The sequence below is a fragment of the Miscanthus floridulus genome, chromosome 4 (assembly GCF_019320115.1).
Source record: "Miscanthus floridulus cultivar M001 chromosome 4, ASM1932011v1, whole genome shotgun sequence".
Lineage (NCBI taxonomy): Eukaryota > Viridiplantae > Streptophyta > Magnoliopsida > Poales > Poaceae > Miscanthus > Miscanthus floridulus.
The window spans coordinates 94,816,390-94,835,817 of NC_089583.1; the positions used below are offsets into that span (position 1 = coordinate 94,816,390).

The 19,428-nt window shown below is 45.2% G+C and overlaps 1 protein-coding gene and 1 pseudogene across 2 annotated transcripts; both read left to right on the plus strand.

Moving 5' to 3' along the window:
* Positions 1 to 5,894: 5,894 nt before the first annotated feature.
* LOC136552179 (uncharacterized) lies at positions 5,895 to 8,580 on the plus strand. Of its 2 annotated transcripts, none has more exons than XM_066543713.1 (5): positions 5,895 to 6,155; positions 6,315 to 6,484; positions 7,479 to 7,554; positions 7,973 to 8,046; positions 8,128 to 8,580. In XM_066543713.1, the coding sequence occupies exons 1-5, from the start codon at positions 5,987 to 5,989 to the stop codon at positions 8,248 to 8,250; spliced, it is 612 nt and encodes a 203-aa protein (XP_066399810.1). In that variant the 5' UTR covers positions 5,895 to 5,986; the 3' UTR covers positions 8,251 to 8,580. The 2 variants fall into 2 exon arrangements, with proteins under 2 accessions (XP_066399810.1, XP_066399813.1); XM_066543716.1 differs by having other exon boundaries at positions 7,976 to 8,046.
* Positions 8,581 to 15,815: 7,235 nt separating this feature from the next.
* On the plus strand, positions 15,816 to 19,352 carry LOC136552180 (subtilisin-like protease SBT3.5; annotated as a pseudogene).
* Positions 19,353 to 19,428: the final 76 nt, after the last annotated feature.

The window sequence follows — 19,428 nt, forward strand, 5'->3', positions numbered from 1 at the left end:
CTACGTCTCTGTTGTGTCGACCGCTCACTTAGTGGTTCGGTGGCTAATTGGCATCACCCGCCAAACCCACATGTCTAGCACCATAAGAACCTACCCCAAAAGTGAGGGTAGCACAATGACACACTCAACTAGAGTTGCTCTTCGTGATCCTCGAGGGGTGAGAACAATTCTCCTCACAAAATCCTCCTCTGAAGCACCGCATAATCTTCTCGCGTGCTTCAACGAAGTCACAAGCCACCAAGCCATCTAGGAGGTGATAACCTCCAAGAGTAACAAGCACCACCGGCTTGCAACTCGATCACCTAGTGCAACTCGATGCAACCTCACGATACAACGCACTAGAATCACACTCACTCACAATCGGATCACACTCTTGCAAGCACAATTGAGTTGGAGGGCTCCCAAGCACACCTACACAGGCCATCAAGGCTTAAGGGTGCTCAGCAACTAGCCCAAGCCCGAGCTCCACCTTTATTTATAGCCCCTAAGCCAAATAGAGCCATTGGAGTAAAGCTACTGGTTTCTACGATGGCACTAGGCACGGCGGTGCCTTACACCAGACACGACGGTGCCCCTTTCAACGGTCGAATTCCAACACTATGGGGGATATACCCCCAGATGTTACATGGGCCGCACCATCCGAGGTGGCCCGGCCCGTAAGATCGAGGCGTGCACAGCAAGATTACAAGTTGTACTAGATATTATAATAGTACCAAATAGGATACTTTATTTGTAACCCTCCTCCTCCAAACTATATAAGGAGAGGCAGGGGTCCCCCTCAGGGAGGACAATGGATCTAGACCTTAATCGATACAGAATAATGAGACACAAGACATAGGTATTACACCAACACATCGGCCGAACCTGTATAAATCTTGTGTCTTGTGCCTCTGTAACCATCTGGTTCCTGATTACACACAGCGTCTACCTACAATCTACTACCTTAGGCATACCCCTAGGTAGACTGCCGACCATATTTCGTCGATAGTGGTGTGCTAGGTAGGGGGTGTGCGTACTGCTCTCCAAGCGAACAAGACAGTCATCATCCCTGGCTCCATGGCTACACCGAACGGCCTCACGTTCATCGTCGGTCAGATCACCTAAACCACCGGCTCTGATGACTTCATCGCCATGACCATGGAGGAGGCGTGGATTCAATCTGCATCGACTACTGCTTCACCTGCATCGGCTATGTCTCTGACCACGGTGGATACGGCTCTGACCACGGTGGATACGGCTCCGACCATGGTATATCTGGCTCCGACCACCAGACCACGTCGACCACATCTAGAGTGGCTCCGCCGAGCTCCGACCACTAGACCACGTCTAGAGCGGCTCCGTCGAGCTCCGACCACCGGACCACCAGACCACGTCCTGAGTGGCTTCACTGAGCTCCGACCACCAGACCACGTCGCAATGATGATCACCACAAAGAAATGGCGCTATGACAACCGCGACCACCGTCACAACAGGCCGAAAAGTACGAGGATCGGACAACTTTATCGCCATCGACCAGATTTCTATCCAAAGATAAGTACACTTCTAATATTTATATTTAATATAATTTTCATTACGACGTTTCTCCACAACGTCCTTGTCATGATTATTCTTCAAATAATGTTTGTCCATGTATACAATCTTAAATATAACATACATCTATACTTAATGCAAATCCTCGACCAGTCATGTTGACGATCGATGTCTCTAGAAAAGGCCCTGTCTCCGGCTCCTCCCTACACGTGCACGAGCATTTGCCCTCTGCGTTATGGATGGTCGGCAGCGGGTCCTTAGCAACGCTTTGTTCTTCCTACACGTGCATGGGCTCCACGCCCTGTGTTATGGTTAACGGGCTAGCTAGGGCTGGAGACTCAGCTACATACTAACTGGTTGGGCAGTTTATATTAAGTATAAACACAAACTTCATATTAACACTGATGTTTACAAAGCACCAACTGCTTTATAACATCATGCTCATGACTGTTGAGCGTTATTTCTTCACCGCTGATTTTTTCTCCATAATTTATTATTTTGTACATCATGTACTACCGTTCTACATATTTATATTGTAGGAATTTCGAGCTATGATCGGGGACTTCGTCGCTCGCTTCTCGACCTACGCTCAGGGACTGCCTTGATCACTCCCCGACCATAGCTCGGGGACTTTGTCGCTCGCTCCTCGACCTATGCTCAGGGACTGCCTCAATCACTCTTCGACCATAGCTTGGGGACTTCGTCGCTCGCTCCTCGACCTATGCTCGGGGACTGTCTCGACCACGGCTCAAGGACTTTGCATCTCAACTATATGTGACTGGCAACTCGCATACAGTTGGGATATTTTTTCTCACTTAGACCTTGCTACAAGGCTCATACCTCGCCTTCTAGCAAGCTCGGGGACTACATCGGTATGATGCACCTGCCGGTGCATCTCGTATCGCCTATACGACGATTAGATTCTCAACTTAACTGGGAATTCTTTTTAGACCCTGGCACCATGTGCCTACGTCACCTACTACCAGGCTTAGGGACTAAGTGGGCACACTTCACCTTGCGGTGAATGTGTTTGTTTTTTGACCCCTACGTCTCTGATGATCAAAGACGCTACGCTTCAAGACACCCTTATGTTTCTTCACAGAAACCCAAGTGGGCACACTTCCTAGGATGAAAATCTTTTTTCTTTCTTCTTAAGAGCACCATACATTCTTCGGACAACCTACTTCTCTGGCGACAACGGTGGTCGGAGATGTCAAGAACTCAAGCCTCACTGTTCGGAGAAGGTTAAAATGGCGTGTTGCATCAGAATACATGGCGCTCGGGGACTAGCTATGGGGGATATACCCCCAGGTAACACAAGATGGTACATGGGTTGCACCATCCGAGGTGGCCCGGCCCGTAAGATCGAGGCGTGCATAGCAAGATTATAAGTTGTACTAGATATTGTAATAGTACCAAATAGGATACTTTACTTGTAACCCTCCTCCTCCAGACTATATAAGGAGAGGCAGGGGTCCCCCTCAGGGAGGACAATGGATCTAGACCTCAATTGATATAGAATAATGAGACATAGACGTAGGTATTACGCCAACACGGTGGCCAAACCTATATAAATCTTATGTCTTGTGCCTCTGTAACCATCTGATTCCTGATTACACGCACCATCTACCGACAATCTACTACCTTAGGCATACCCCTAGGTAGACTGCCGATCATATTTCATCGACAAACACCGAATAGCTAGGGGTGGTGCACCACCATAGGGGTGGCGGTGACCCCCTGGCCAACTGCGCGAAACACCGACTCTCTAGAAAATTAGGGCGATGCACCACCGTCACCATGGCGGTGACCCCCTGTGCTCAGGTCCAAACTCGCCAGCCTCAGGAAGAAAGCGGTGGTGGCACTAGACATCCCCTGGTGGTGCAACGCCCTGCACATGGTGGTGTACACCATCACCAGCGACGACCACCTTCATTCTTGCTACTCTAAACCAGGGACAGGTGGGCACCGCCCTAGGGGTGGCAGTGCCATCGGACAAGGCATGGCGGTGCCAACCCCAACACACCTTTTCGGCTAAGGCTAGGTGGGCACTACCCTTGGGGTGGCGGTGCCACCTAGGTAGCACCCCGAGCCCAGTTTGCCTTCTTTTTTTTACCAACTTTTTCTCCTTTGCAATTGTGCCAACACCATCAAGTGTTCACCAACTTGTGCATGTGTGTTAGCTTTTCACAAACCTTTTTTTCCAAAGGATTAGCACTCTTTTCACCACGTCACTCAATCCTAACACGTGCAAAGTTAGATCGCTCGAGTGGCACTAGATGATCGATATGCAAACAAGTTTGCTCCTCTTGATAGTACGACCATTTATCCTAAACCCGGTCATAAACTTCTCTACACACCTATGACCGGTGAAATAAAATACCCTTGGTTATACCTTTGCCTTGCATATTCCATTCCATCTCCTCCATTGTTGATGTAACACATGTACCAATCAATCACCAAATAATATGATCCACTTCATATCATCACGTGACCCTATTGATTTATCGATATTGACTTCACTTTCTCTTCACCGTTGCTTCGGTCCATCGGCGCTAAGTCATCACTCAACTTGCCCTTCACACTTGCAACCGGTCCATCGAGTTAAGTCTTGTCTTGATCTTCTCCACCTTGATCACATTACTCTATGTCATGTCTCATATATAATGAGCTCCTTCATCACATATGTGAGCTTTGCAACATCTCCATGCCATTTCACCTCCATAGCAAATGTTGCTCACATATGATGTACATATGGACTAATCACATGTATATCTCACATTAAACACAATTAGTCCACCTAGGTTGTCACTCAATTACCAAAATCAAACAAGGACCTTTCAATGGCCTGGCGAGGATAGAACCTAGATGCCCTGTGGGGATATTCCATTTAGATTTCAAGGGGTTCCTTGCATATTTACCCGTCACATGGTAACACCACGTCAGATAAAATGCCCACATGGTAAATATGGACCTGCGGTGTATCATTCAGCAAGTTTAAGTACCCAGAAATGCATTTTATAAGTTCATGGACCTAAGTGACACCTCGTGACAAGTTCAAGGATATCTCATGCATTTAACTCTTTTTTTAATAACTACATAAGTGGTAATTTTGAAGAAAATTTAAGAGATAAGTACTTATCTATTATAATGACAAAGGGTATTACATGTAAATTTATGGTTGCTCTATATGATGTTTTGTAACAATAGCATAAATGGGTGATTTAAATACAAATTAATGGGTTACTTTATGTGTTCACAATCATGGAGGTGGGTAATTATTTGACGGTGGCAAAACCCTAGAGATGTTGTCGGTAATGGCATGACCAACTTAGATGGGTTGAGTCTGACCACATTGTTGTTGACAACAGACTTCATGACGAAGGTGGTGGCGAGGGCTAGGTGCCTTGCCGAATCGGTGACGAGGTCCAACCACACGAAGCGCATGTCTCGGTGAGGAACAAAGTTGATGAAGATCTATGGGGCATTAGGCAGAGCTTCTCAGAGCAGATTATCTTTGAGAATTACTCCTCAGTTGAACAGCAAAGCTACGCATAGATTCTAGTAGAGGTGAGACAAGAATCACTTCTCAATTTAGCTGCACTATATTTAATTCTCACCAAAATCACTCTAGAGTCACGGAAACAAGGCTTCTATTTTAGTTGGTTCCAGCCTTATGAATTACAAAGTTCGGTGCATGATCCATAAACAAGTCTGAATCACCAACTCCTAAACCTCCACCGATGGTAGCTAAACTATCTTTACATCTGTTACAAACCGAGATTAATCAAGTTGAAAACAAAGCGTGGGGATGCGGTGACCGCACCTGCGTCTTTTGGTGCCTCTTATCTGGGTACAACTGTAGTATCTGCTTATGTACAGACACACACCAATCCTATACACGCACACCACACTCACACCACACGTACACCAGCAAACCTACAACTATACTCAGATCTCGGAATCGCGTCCTTCTTGAGATCACCGGATTCATAGACCTGTAGACGACGAGGCACGTCGTATTTCCTTTGTAGCTCCATGCGAGAGGCAACAAAATTAGGCACAAACCCTAATGAGAGACACGAGTGGGGTTCACAGGAATCGAACTCGCGCCGGCTGCCTGTCCACCGACAGAGCAAGCCACCCGAGCTCTGCTCGGTTCTCACTGCACCTGCGTCTTGCGCGGGGAGGAGATGGATGGGCTCGGAAGAGGAAATATCGCTTTGACAGGGGTGCTACGTGCAAAAGTACAACATGAGTGCCTCTAGGACTCTTTACCAGCCCTGCGATGCGGATCTATCGGTTCGCTGGGTGTAAGCAACAAGGTTACAAGGCGCAAAGTCACGGTCCCACATGGCAGCCAGCACGGTTTTCTCCCTTCGATAGCTAATTTCGCCGTCACCCGTCAGAGGTCAGATCGACACGGAGGTAGGAGAGGACGGAGGGGAAAAGAGAGATGGTGGAGGCATCGCCGGAGTCCGGTGCCGCGGCGGCCGGAGGCGCCTCTGGTACGGCACCGCCGCGGAAGGGAAAGTCGTGCAAGGGATGCCTCTACTACTCGTCAGTGCTCAAGTCCCGCGGCTACAACCCAATCTGCGTTGGGATCCCCCGCTCCATCCCCCAAGGTCACAAACCCTAACCCGATTGGTATTTGCGGCCCAATCCACAAATTTGTCTACTTTTGGATGCGATTTTGTTTCTTTGAAAGTTGAAAGAAAAAAAAAAGTCCGGCTTTACGCCTGATCCGAAGATCTCATGAGGTTATCGATGATTTGGTGTGTTAGTTCCTAACTACGTGGTGGATGAGCCTAAGGAGGAGGCGACGGCGCAGGGGCATGATCTCAGGCGGTTCAGGTACGGGTGCGCGGGTTACTCCATGTTCGTCGACAACAGGGACGGCCAGGGTGGTGAGAGCGAGGGCAAGACGTTGCTGCCGTATTGCAGGGGCCTCGAGGTTGGTTTTCCTCTCCTTTTACAATCTGAGAATCTCTGAACTTAGCAGATTTTCTTTTTACTTTTTTTTTTTTTTGGCCAATGGCCCAATGCAGCTGCCAGCGTGTGTATCTCATTTGTTTCTGTTAAATTTCATATCTAGGAAACATAGCACAGTATATGTAGTGAGTGATTAGAACATAGTATAGGGCCACGAATTTCTTCAGATTTTGTTGTAGTGTAACAAAATAATGGGCTGACCAATGAGTATCTCTCTGCATCCTTCCCTTCATGGAAGATTTGTCGATATTCTGACAAATCAGCAATCCACATATCTCATGTAGGAACAGGATTTATAGTTTAGAAAGATTTATGGACACTAATTCCATGATTAACTACATGGATGCATGATTATGCTAGTGCATATACAACCATACAAGGAGAGACAGGTTTTGTTACCCTCCTAGTAGGAGGGACATTCCATTACTGTCACCCTTATGTTTGCTATTCCTTGTGAAAGTTTCCTTTTTTCTCCGCTGGTAACCATTTTATATTGACCTTTTTATTTAGTCTTGACCTCCTTTTGAGTGTTTTTTTTTCTGCCTACCACCAGCACCATCGTCACCATATGAAAAAAAAAACCCAATCCTGATTTAACCCTGTAATTTGATGTCACCTTTTGACTGCCTCATGCACTACAAAGAATCACTGCTTTGATTCCTAATCATCCTGAAAAGATTCATCGGCACATATGACTCCTGCGAATCCTTTGGTTCAATCTCACTGAATACGAAGAAATGGTAACAAAAAAAAAGCTCCATATGCTTTGCTGTCAGATTCTGTTCTTGAGAATGCTGTGCTCTTTGAATGCAATGAACGAACTTTCTACCTCCTAATAGTACATGTAACTTTTAGGATTCACTAATAGGTGTACCATACATTTTCTATTTGTTGAAGCTTCTCATATGATAAGCTTATGTGCACAGTCCTAACAGGAGTGAGAAATGTCCCTGCAGTTATTGGTGGACAGCAGATTGGTTGAGAGAAAACCATCGACAGCTGAACAAGCTCCAGCACATGTTGCAAAGGATGGTATGTGAAGTTTTCTGTTGATGTTATATATCTATTGGTTCATCCTCTTCTAATTTCATCTCCAGTGATCCTATGTTAAAGATGGAATGATTTGTTCCTACTGAGCACATTAGGTTCGACATGGACTATACTTTGAACAAAAACCAGCTGCAGTGTTATAGCCAAATATGATATTGTACATAGGATCATTTCTTTTCATTTGATAAATGCAGACAGGAACTGGTTGTATTACTACTATACTATTATGCCATGTTGTTATGGTGTTTAGTCAAAACGATCTGTCATCCTGAAGGTTTTGGTTTTGGTTTTATTTTTATTTTCTGGTCTCTTGTTTTTCTTGCACTCAGTGAACCGTTTCTGGTGTTGATCTTTTGTGGAGACTGAACTCATCATAGTAATGTCTTCATGTTTCTTTTAGCAGCAGCTACCACCCGCTCTCACCAACAAGGACAACAGAGACCTGCAAACTTGTCGAGGCAGGAATTCTTGGAAAGGAAAGTTACTGTTCATATATCTTCTTGGTCCCCAGCCCCCACATCGATATATTGCCTTTCTGATGTATATGGATGGTGCAGGTTTAAGAGGAGTGCTGGACTGGTCGCTTCAGGTGTTGCAAAGAATCTAAACAAAACAGCCCATTATATCAAGGAAAATATTCAGGACATATTGTACCCCGATCGGCGCCCACCAAAGTAGTAGCCATGTCGAGGGATCATCTATGCTCAGGTTGAGAGCTGAAGAAATGGCTTACTGCTGGAAAACCTTACATAAGGACTACCTGAGTCGATCCAAATCTTAGTCCCATTTAGAAGCAGCTCCAGTTTCGTCACTGATTAAAAAATGGAGCCTTTCTGGGATGCCAACTTTCTTTGCTCTACTTGCATAATCTTGTAATTTACGGCTGCATATGTACATGCAAATAACTTGCTGCTTGTTTGAAGCGAAAATCAGATTTCGTTTGGTGTATTGATGAACAATGTCAACAAGTCACAGTGCAGTTCAAAGGGGCGAAAGATTTTTCACTCTCCTGTTGCTAACCGGAAGACGATGATATTTGCTCGTTGTCACTTAAGCGACACGTTTTTCTTTTAAATTTTCACATTCAGAGTCACATCTCATGTTCATAATAGTTGCGAATGGTAATCGCCTTACTGAAAGGTAGGAAATAAATCTTGTTCACTAGGTTCGAAATGAATATAGATTAATCGTTCATTGCTTTAGGACCTGTTTAATCCAGCTTATAAGATGCTGAAGATAAGCTACTAGTACCTTTGTAGCTTTAGGAACATATAAGCTGGGGCTTTTGGATACAAGCTTATATAAGCAGGAGGGTAAAGAATCAGTAAATGTGCTCTTAGCCAAGCAGGTATGTTCAGATTACGAGAACGAGCGCGTAGCTCGGTGGTTAGCTTCTCGGGTGCGAGAGCTGCCGGCCCGAGTTCGATCCCCTGTGCTCGCAACCCTCGTGTCTCAGCGGGGCATGCCCCCAAAATAAATCTCGTTTGGACCCCCGGGCTGTGCGTCTGTACAACAGATGCTACCTAGATGAGAGACAAAAAAAAAAACAAGCTATGTTCAGATTACATAGAACTAGATATTAGTCCACTACTTATTAGAACTAATTCTTGTTAATTAGTGAACTAGTTAGGGTAGTCATAGTCCAGAAACTATGAAATGGTTTCCATGCTTATGAAGTTAAGTAAACACTACAAATAGAAACCACATTCACAATGAAAAGTTTCTTTAGAATTATATTTTACGTACTCAGATTACATAGAACTAGATATTAGTCCACTCGTTATTAGAACTAATTCTTGTTAATTAATGAACTAGTTAGGGTAGTCATAGTCCAGAAACTATGAAATGGTTTCCATGCTTATCAAGTTAAGTAGACACTACAAATAGAAACCACATTCACAGTGGAAAGTTTCTTTAGAATTAAATTTTGCATACTCAAATGTCTTCTCTCTTATATCATGTACTAATTACATCTCTTCACATCTTTATTCTCGTGTAACATAGTTTTCTATATAAAAAGTGTTTTATTTTCTCTCTTCATAACTACAATGACACATTATCATTTTGTTTAGTTGACACATAAGAACAACTTCAAGAGACTCTTTATATCCCGTCTAATTTATAGGACTAGAGATTTTGATGAAAAAAAAAACTCTCTAACGATATCTTTAAATGGATCTCCAACTATAGACATCCTCAAATCCGGGTTACTCGTTAGCTAAAGATGGACAGCGAGGATGGATCTCTAGAGTGCGCACAAGCTATAGAAAAGTTGTTAGATGATACAAAGATATAGAAAACGATTTTTACTCAAATGACTTTTTGAATGATGATTTAGAGAGTAAATTTTAGAAAGACTCTTGGAGATGATCTGGTGGCCATAGAAATCATCTAGTTTCTGAGTTGGAAGTGCCTTTGTTAGTTGGACGATCTAGAATTAAACTTCACTACCTTCATTGCCAAAAGATGCAATTCTAAGTGTCGTCAAGTCAAACTATCATAAATTGACTAAATTTATAGTAAATATTATCAACTTTTATAACTCCAAAAAGGTGCATTACGAAAACTTATCATAAAGTTAACTATACTTATTGGTACGCTAAGTATTAGTACAGTTTTATATAACTTTTGTTAAATTTAAGATTGTTTTATTTAATATTTGAAAATGTCATCTTTTATAGTAGTTCCTCCATTCTAAATTATAAAATATTTTATCTTTTGTTATGTATTTAGATATGTACTATGTCTAGATATATAAAAAATAATGTATGTATAAAAAATTAAATTTCTTTTAATTTAGAACCAACTGAGGAGGAAGGAGGCAGTAGGTATTAAACTTTAGTTTTGTTATTAGTATATACTCTCTTCGTCCTTAAGAGAATGCAATTATGGAACAATGTCATATTTTAATATATCAAGTTTGATCAATTATAAATAAAAAATATAAATATTTATAATGTAATAAATATCATTAGATAAATTACAAAATGCATTTTTATAATAAATTATGTTGGAGCTATAAATGTGAATACTATCTACTGAAAACTTGATTAAACATGAAACACTCTAACTGGCACGCGACTCATAGTTGTATCCTTAGGCTATCTCCAACAACAACACCTAAAATACAAGACCCATTCATCCTTTGGGTAGCGCTACAGGCAAAAGTTTCAATACATATTCAACATCTTCTCCAACAACAAGACCCAAAAGAGAATCATTTCTGCAAATGGATTTACAGGAGAGAGGATGCTCATATTTGGGTTGTGCCTCTTAGGCAACCCAGAATATGTTTCCTGTATATGTACTCTGTTGGAGACTGATTTTGGGTCTCTTGCTACCTATTTTGGTTTTGAGTGTCCATATGGGTTTCTTGTTGGAGCGAGTCTTAGGGGACAGAGGTAGGGGGTGTTTGGTTCCACGGACTAAATTTTAGTCCCGGTCACATCGGATGTTTGACACTAATTTGGAGTATTAAATATAGATTAATTACAAAACTAACTGCACAGATTGAGACTAAGTTGCGAGACGAATCTATTAAGTCTAATTAGTCCATGATTTGACAATGGGGTGCTACAGTAAATATATGCTAATGATGAATTAATTAGGCTTAATTAGTCTCCGTCTGTTTAATTGGTTTTATAATTAATTTATGTTTAGTTTTTTTAATTAGTATCTAAACGTTTGATGTCACACTAAATTTTAGTCACCCCCCGTAGTATATCAAACAGGCCCTTGCCCTGCTTGGCTGCTTTGCTCAGCTCTGGCCTGCTGCCCTTCAGGGTTGAACGGTCGTCCGCGCTGCCAGATCCACGCACACCCACCCACATGCCCTCCGGTCACTGTACTGCACTCAGAGCTCTCATCTCATCTCACGACTCACAGTCACAGGTACGGCGCACGGGCGCGGAGTGAGACCAGCTGCGAGTGCACCGGATCTGGTCTTGTTTACATTACTCCTATACTGATCATGGGAATGGGATAAACAAATGCTTAATTAGAGATTAGATCATCCAAATCTACTACCACCCCAAGAGTAGATTTTACAGCTGAAACCTGAAGAGAAACCAGCCACAGCCAGTGCGGCGTGTTCTCCGTGTGGTCGTCGACTCGTCGTCACCGGGGACAACGGCCAACGGGAGGGCGCACGGCGCGGCACCGGACACCCGACCCGACGGTGAGCCTAACATGACATCACGTCACATGAAAGATCCGTACCCAGTAAATGCCTCACCTACTACTGCCACCGCCCCCACGCTCCTCCCTGCTGGGCGTTTTCTGAATTTCTCTTCTGCATTTGATCAGGAGAACAGTACAGTACTATCCCTCGGTCTCAAACAATGTAGAACAGTACTAGAAGTTAAACTTTTAAGATTGATCAAACATTAATATTTATAACAGCAACAATAAAATCTTTAAGTCCTAATCAAATTGGGTTAGGATGAGTCGAAACCCAGCGAAACTAATCAAGGTTCAGGCACCTACGTACAGCTACGAACTGGCGAGGTGCTGGGTGCTCCTGGCTGGTGTCATGCCACTCTGAAAAGTGTTCACTCACGAGGCATTACTCCGAGCATTGACCTGAAGCAGGACATGCACCGTCGGTACCGTATCCATTGAAAATATCTGTCGCTGCCACTCTGTACTTGAGGCTGCAAACAGAGAGGGAAACACCGCTGCAACTTTTCTATTCTGCCTTCCTCAGACACGAAGCAAGCAGCCCCGTAGGTCTTACTGTGTTTAGTTCGCGATTTTTGAGAATTTGGCTAGTGTAGTATTTTTATTTTTATTTGGTAATTAGTGTTCAATCGTGGACTAATTAGGATCAAAATGTTCGTCTTGTAATTTTCAACCAAACTGTGCAATTAGTTTTTTTTCGTCTACATTTAATGCTCTATGCATATGTTGCAAGATTCGATGTGATGACTACTGTAGCATTTTTTAAGAATTTGGTTAGGAACTAAACAAGCACTTACAAAGAGAGGTGTCCCCCGGACCCTGGTGATCTCCTCTCTTCTCATCCCTTTCTCTAGCGGGGCCTTGTTTAGATGGTAAGTTTTTTCATTCTCTCTATCACATCAAATCTTTGATACATGTATGAAGTATTAAATGTAGATAAAAAAATTAATTACACAGTTTGATTATAAATTACGAGACGAATCTTTTGAGCCTAGTTAGACCATAATTGAACAATAATTATCAAATACAAACGAAAGTGCTACAGTGTCAAATACTTATTTCTAACCTCAATTAAAAAAGGCCCGGATCAGGGGACGGGGGACGGCGGCTCCTTCCTGCCCTGCGCCTGCCGGTCGGTCCACGCTCCTGCTGGTTGCTGCCACTCATCAGGGGTTCAGGGCTCAGCAAACGCATGGCATCATGATTCACGCACGAATCACGACCTGACGCCATTAAAAGATGCCTGGGGTCTGAACGAACGTTTAAAAGGCGGACGAAATCTAGCGACGTGTGCTGCTGTAGTAAAAGTTCGAAAGCGACAAGGCATCAAAGCAGGCCCGACAATTATCTCTCTTAAAAAAAATGAAAGAGGCCATTGCTCAGCGCCTCAGCACCAAAAGGTGAAAGAGGCGCCCACTGATGTTATTTATCTTTCAAGTCCACTCCTCGGTCAATTGGTTGTCTCTGTAGTGCGTCTCTGCTTATTTTACTTGATCCGATGTTACCAAATCTGTTACAGTGAAGATCCAAATGTTCCCTTCTTGAGAATGTATATCCTGGGGCCAATGATCTACTGACTAGGAAGTATTTTAGGCTATGTTTGGATCTAGACATTGAGACTCTGGAATTGGCATTGGTATTGGATAGCACAAAATGCCCCTGTTTGGATGGTTTAGAGTTTGGAATTGGAAATCAACTTCAATGCTGTATTCGCTACACCTGCTTCCTGTCGCCCGCAATACAGAGCTCGGACCCTCCGTATTGGGGGGAATTGGAGATGCGCGCATACGTGACCGTGCTCGAGCTCCTCCATGGTCGGCGACCCCTTCTTCCTCCGCATCCGGCGACCTCGCATCCAGCGCCGCCTTCTCCCCCCTTCTTCCTATGTATTCGGCGCCCCTTCTTCCTCCGCATGCGCGAGCAGTTGTGGAGGCGCATCCATGCCTGGGATCGAGCTCCCCCATGGCCGCGGTCGAGTTTCCCCGATGCCTCCCTCTGCGTGTGCGCCCCAAGCTCGACGCCTCCCTCTCTGCATGTGCCCCAAGCCCGACGCCTCCCTCTCCGCGTGCGCCCTAAGCCCAACGCCTCTGCTGGTCCGGCTCCGGCGCTCCTCTTCCCTAGGCTCTGGCGGTCTCTCCTTCTTCCTCTGCAGTTACAGGAAGGGTTTGGTAGTGTGGTGGAGATGGGTAGAGAAGATGGGTCAATTCTGTGTACATCCAAACAATAGCTTTGGCATTGTAAGCCATTTCCAATACCAGACTGATTTGGTATTGTATCCAATTCAATGCCAACGTCTTCAATATCTACATACAAACAGAGCCTTAGTGTAACGTAACCTCTTCATCCGGATGACCAGATCCCACTATCCCAGACCTATGCAAAATAATGCAGATTCAAACAACATTTTGTGAGGTTGTGCTTGCATGGAAGAAGAAGAATAGCAAAATAATTCGTTAGAAAAGAGATCTAGTGGACCTTTGTATGCAAAGGATCATAATTTTCTTGGTCCATATTTGGTCTTTCCTCGATCGCCCGTTTCACGCTTAAGTGAATCCGAAGAGTAATGGTATAATTCTCAAAAATAAAAAGAGTCATGGTATAGCTTTAAGTCCAAGAATTTTTGGAATTGGTCATTACCTGACTAAAAGCTAGTGCTGTGGGCACACTGAAGGTATTTGATTGAGAAAATAATACAATTCCAGCATCTGATCACGTCAAATTCTATTGAGTTTAATCACATTTTTATAAGAACTTATTATTATTTATAATACCAAATAAGCGTCATTAGTTTTGTTATAAAATATATTTTCATTATACACTTATCTTATGTTATAAATATTGATATATTTTTTCTATAATCCTAGTCAAACCGTAGAAAGTTGAACTATGGATAGAGGTGGAATTGCATCATTTTCGGACCAAGGCAGTATACTAAATGGCTGTACTTAGCGCTATTCTTTTTTAATCATCCAATGTTTTAGTGTTTTTTTAATAAGAACAAAGGCCTTCGTACCTCTTGCTTGGAGGTTAGCGTTTCTTCCGAAGCAAAGCTAGAGAAGAAGCGGCAAACGAGTTGGCAATGATCACACGTGTGGTCCGACGCTCACGAAGGAACGATCCTATGCCCCATTTGGCTCGCTGAAACTTTGACTAAATTGACTGAAAAATATTATTCTAGCTGAATTGTTGCGAGAAAAAAATATTATTCTAACTACAAAAATAAACTTAATAGTATAGATTATAAGGTAAGACGAACGGTGCGTGTAACCCGTCCATGTGTCGAGAGATTCCCTGTACCTGTCGGGCACATCTCCTTCAGGCTTGAGGGAAGCAAGATCCCGAGAAAGCCCCAAAATTAACTTGCAAGCAAAAAGCAAGATAAACAAAAGCCACTCAACCCCACACACACTTCAACAACATTTTCCTTCCAAAACACACACTGTAGCAAGTGCTTGGTCGGGGACTCGGGTAGGTGCCGGCGAGCCTAAGGCAACGTTCGAATCGCAGCAACCTCTCCTGGTACTAGTAGTAAAATTTTTCCTTCCACCCATCACGAAAATGCGGAGAAAGCAACGTGAGAAGGGACCGAAACCCTCCACTACGGGCCACGGCACCGCCGCCGCCGCCGCCGCCGCCGCACCGGGCAACGAGCACGACGCGTTTGGCCGAACACCGCATGACCACACCGGGGGGGGGGGGGGGGGGGGGGGGGGGGGTGCGGCGCACGCAGAGAGAACACAGCTTAATTGTTGGCAGCCGCCAGCAGAGGAGGATGGACGAGGACGACACCGGTCAGTCATTAAGCCCTGTTTAGGTCCGTTCGTTTCGTAAAAAAATAAACTAAAACACTCTTCTGCTAATGTTTAACCCTTGCATGAGTATTAAATATAGATAAAAAAATAACTTATTGTATAGATTACGACTAATTTACGAAATAAATATTTTAAGTCTAATTAGCTCATGATCTAACAACGGAGTGCTACAGTACACATATGATAACAACGGAACACGCACGTCGCTGCGTCAGGACGGGAGAACAAAGAGTAAACAAACCAATCCGCGCTGCAACTGCAACACTCTGGTTCTTGAGGAGGCCACGGCACACCAACCCTTCTAGCGCCTCCTCCTCCCCTTTCAAACCACTCCACTCTGGTTCCCTTCCCACCTGCGCCAGCTTCGCCTTGCTTTGAGCTGCCGGCGGCCTGCTAGCTACCTCGCTCGCACGTGCTGCCTGGTGGCGGCGGCGGCCATGTCTGCCCTGCTGGGCTTCTTCTTCCTCCTGCTGATGCTGCTGCTTCAGCTCGGCCCCTCTTCTTGCAGCAATGTGAGTGAGCCTGAACGGAGTCCTGTGCCCTGGTGGTTCAGCTTCCCGATCCACGAGTGGTTCCTCCCTTGAATGATGCGGTTCCGTTCCCTGCAGGTGTACATTGTGTACATGGGGGAGAGGAATCCCGAGCTGCACCCGGCGCTGGTCCGGGACTCGCACCACGGCATGCTCGCCGCCCTTCTTGGCAGGTGAGACCACCACTCGTTAGCTTTGGTTCCAAGCCTGTCCTGCCGATTGACTAGTATCCACGATGCCCGTGCCCCTAACGAGTCACGGTGTCGAGCTCTGCAGCGAGCAGGCGGCCAAGGTCGCCATCCTTTACAGCTACAGGCACGGCTTCTCCGGGTTCGCCGCCGTGTTGACGGACAGCCAGGCGGCGCGGCTCGCCGGTGAGCTCACACTTCACTGGTCTCGTGTCTCGTTCTGCTTAGACCTTTCGCTTCCGTATGTGTGTGTGTGTGTGTGATGTTGACAAAACCCCTGCTGCTCTCCTGTGTGTTCTGGCTCAATTTGAACTGTGGTATCAAAGATTCGCCTAGGGTTGTGCGAGTGGTGCGGAATCGTGTTCTTGACCTGCACACCACCAGGAGCTGGGATTTCATGCGAGTGAATCCGTCGCATTCGGTTGGAATCCTCTCAGAGAGTAGATTCGGTGAGGATTCCATTGTTGGTGTGCTAGACACTGGTGAGGCGATTTCCCTTCATTTTTTTTTCTTCTAGTATAAAGTTACTAGTAACAACTGGGATTAGGACTGATATTTCAATTCGAAGACTGAGGTATCCTGGTGGCTTGCACTTTGCAGGAATATGGCCAGAGTCGGCCAGTTTCAGAGACGACGGCATCGGCCAGGTTCCGCGGCGGTGGAAAGGGCAATGCGTCGCCGGAGACAGGTTCAATGTTTCCAACTGCAACAGGTTGGCCCCGCGCTTGGGTTTCTTTCACCTTACTGTTCTGCCTGCAAAAGATTTTTTTCACTGTCTTAAATAAGAGGGGGAGAATTCTACTGGTGGGTTTGCCCTGGTAGTGACTTCAAATTCATGATAGGATAGGAAAATAATAGGCGCGAAATGGTACATCAAAGGGTATGAAGCCGAGTACGGGAAGATGAACACCACCGACATCTATGAGTTCATGTCTGCGAGAGACGCCGTTGGGCATGGCACGCACACAGCCTCCACTGCTGCTGGCGCTCTGGTAGCCGATGCAAACTTCAGGGGCCTTGCCAGTGGTGTTGCAAGGGGAGGGGCACCCAGGGCAAGACTGGCGGTTTACAAAGTGTGCTGGGCCACCGGAGATTGCACTTCTGCAGATATCCTTGCGGCTTTTGACGATGCCATACATGACGGTGTTGATGTGCTTTCAGTGTCACTAGGCCAAGCACCACCGCTCCCTGCTTATGTTGATGACGTCCTGTCCATTGGATCCTTCCATGCTGTCGCGAGAGGGATTGTTGTGGTCTGCTCTGCAGGAAATTCTGGGCCTTATTCAGAGACGGTCATCAACTCGGCGCCATGGATTGTGACCGTTGCTGCTGGCACCATTGATAGGACTTTCCTCGCAAAGGTCACCCTAGGCAACAATAGCACCTATGTGGTAAGAGTTTCATTCATCTGAAGTTTTGGGTTGTAATGCAAGGCTCATATGCAAATATTTGTGCTCACATTCTGATGTCTGATGGTGCAGGGTCAAACACTGTACTCTGGAAAGCATCCTGGAAAAAGCATGCGCATAGTCTATGCTGAAGACATTGCATTCTAATAATGCAGACGATACAGATGCAAGGTAAACTTTGTCGTCCTCAATCTCTTCTGATCAAACCTTTAGTTCGACTTCCGTATTGGCTGATGTCTTTGCAGAAGCTGCACTGCAGGATCTTTGAATTCTACTCTAGTGAAGGGAAATGTGGTGCTTTGCTTCCAAACAAGGGCACAGAGATCAGCTTCAGTGGCAGTGGAGACTGTCAAGAAAGCTCGTGGCGTTGGAGTTATCTTTGCCCAGTTCTTAACTAAGGACATTGCATCTTCTTTCGATATTCCCAGTGTTCAAGTAGACTATCAAGTTGGAACAGCTATACTCGCATACACTACTAGCATGAGGTATACAAACAGTGCTGCACATGTTTCAACAGTTACAACAATCTAGCAATATGCTGTTGCTGTTGGCAACTTTCCAATAATTTCTATTTTCCATACACAGAAACCCAACAGTTCATGTTTGGCTCAGCAAAAACAATTCTTGGAGAACTGATTGGCCCAGAAGTTGCATATTTCTCTTCTCGGGGTCCAAGTTCTCTGTCCCCCTCTGTTCTGAAGGTAAAAGATCTCCTCCAGTTCAACAGTTGACCAAACTTCTACATTAGTACCTGTCCTTAGTTGGCTGAAAAAACCCTGCACCTTCTTCTGCAGCCAGACATCGCTGCTCCAGGTGTCAACATTTTGGCCGCATGGACTCCTGCTGCTGCCATATCATCAGCCATTGGATCTGTGAACTTCAAGATTGATTCAGGAACCTCGATGTCCTGCCCACACATTTCAGGAGTTGTTGCTCTCCTAAAATCAATGCATCCTAATTGGAGTCCTGCTGCAGTAAAATCAGCACTTGTCACAACAGGTAATTCGTCATCTGCTTCTCTAATCAAAGAAGTTTTGAGCCTAACAAGTCAACACATTTGCAGCCAATGTCCATGACACATATGGGTTTGAAATTGTATCTGAGGCGGCACCCTACAATCAGGCGACCCCATTAGATTACGGAGGTGGTCATGTGGATCCAAACAGGGCTGCATACCCCGGTCTTGTGTATGACATGGGGACATCTGACTATGTGCGCTTCCTTTGCTCCATGGGCTACAACACGTCTCGGCCATCAGCTCCATGACTCAACAGCATGAGACCTGTCAGCACACACCAAAGACAGCAGCTGAACCTGAACCTGCCATCCATCACTATTCCCGAACTGAGGGGCAGGCTTACTGTGTCAAGAACAGTCACCAACGTCGGCTCAGCCTTGTCGAAGTACAGAGCTCGTGTGGAAGCTCCTCCAGGGGTGGACGTCACCGTGAGCCCCTCACTCCTGACCTTCAACTCGACTTTGAGAAGGTTGACGTTCAAAGGTGACATTCCAGGCCAAACTGAAGGTGCAAGGGAGATACAACTTTCGGCAGCCTGACATGGGAGGATGGCGTGCACACGGTGAGGATCCCTCTGGTGGTTCGGACGATGATCAGTAAGTTCTACGTCAATTCATGAGCTAGTGTGTGTGTCAGTGTGTATTACCTTTCGCTCACCACCGGTGATGGTGAGCCAGACAAGATGTAACCTGCTAATTTCTCCCGATTCTAATGGCATTG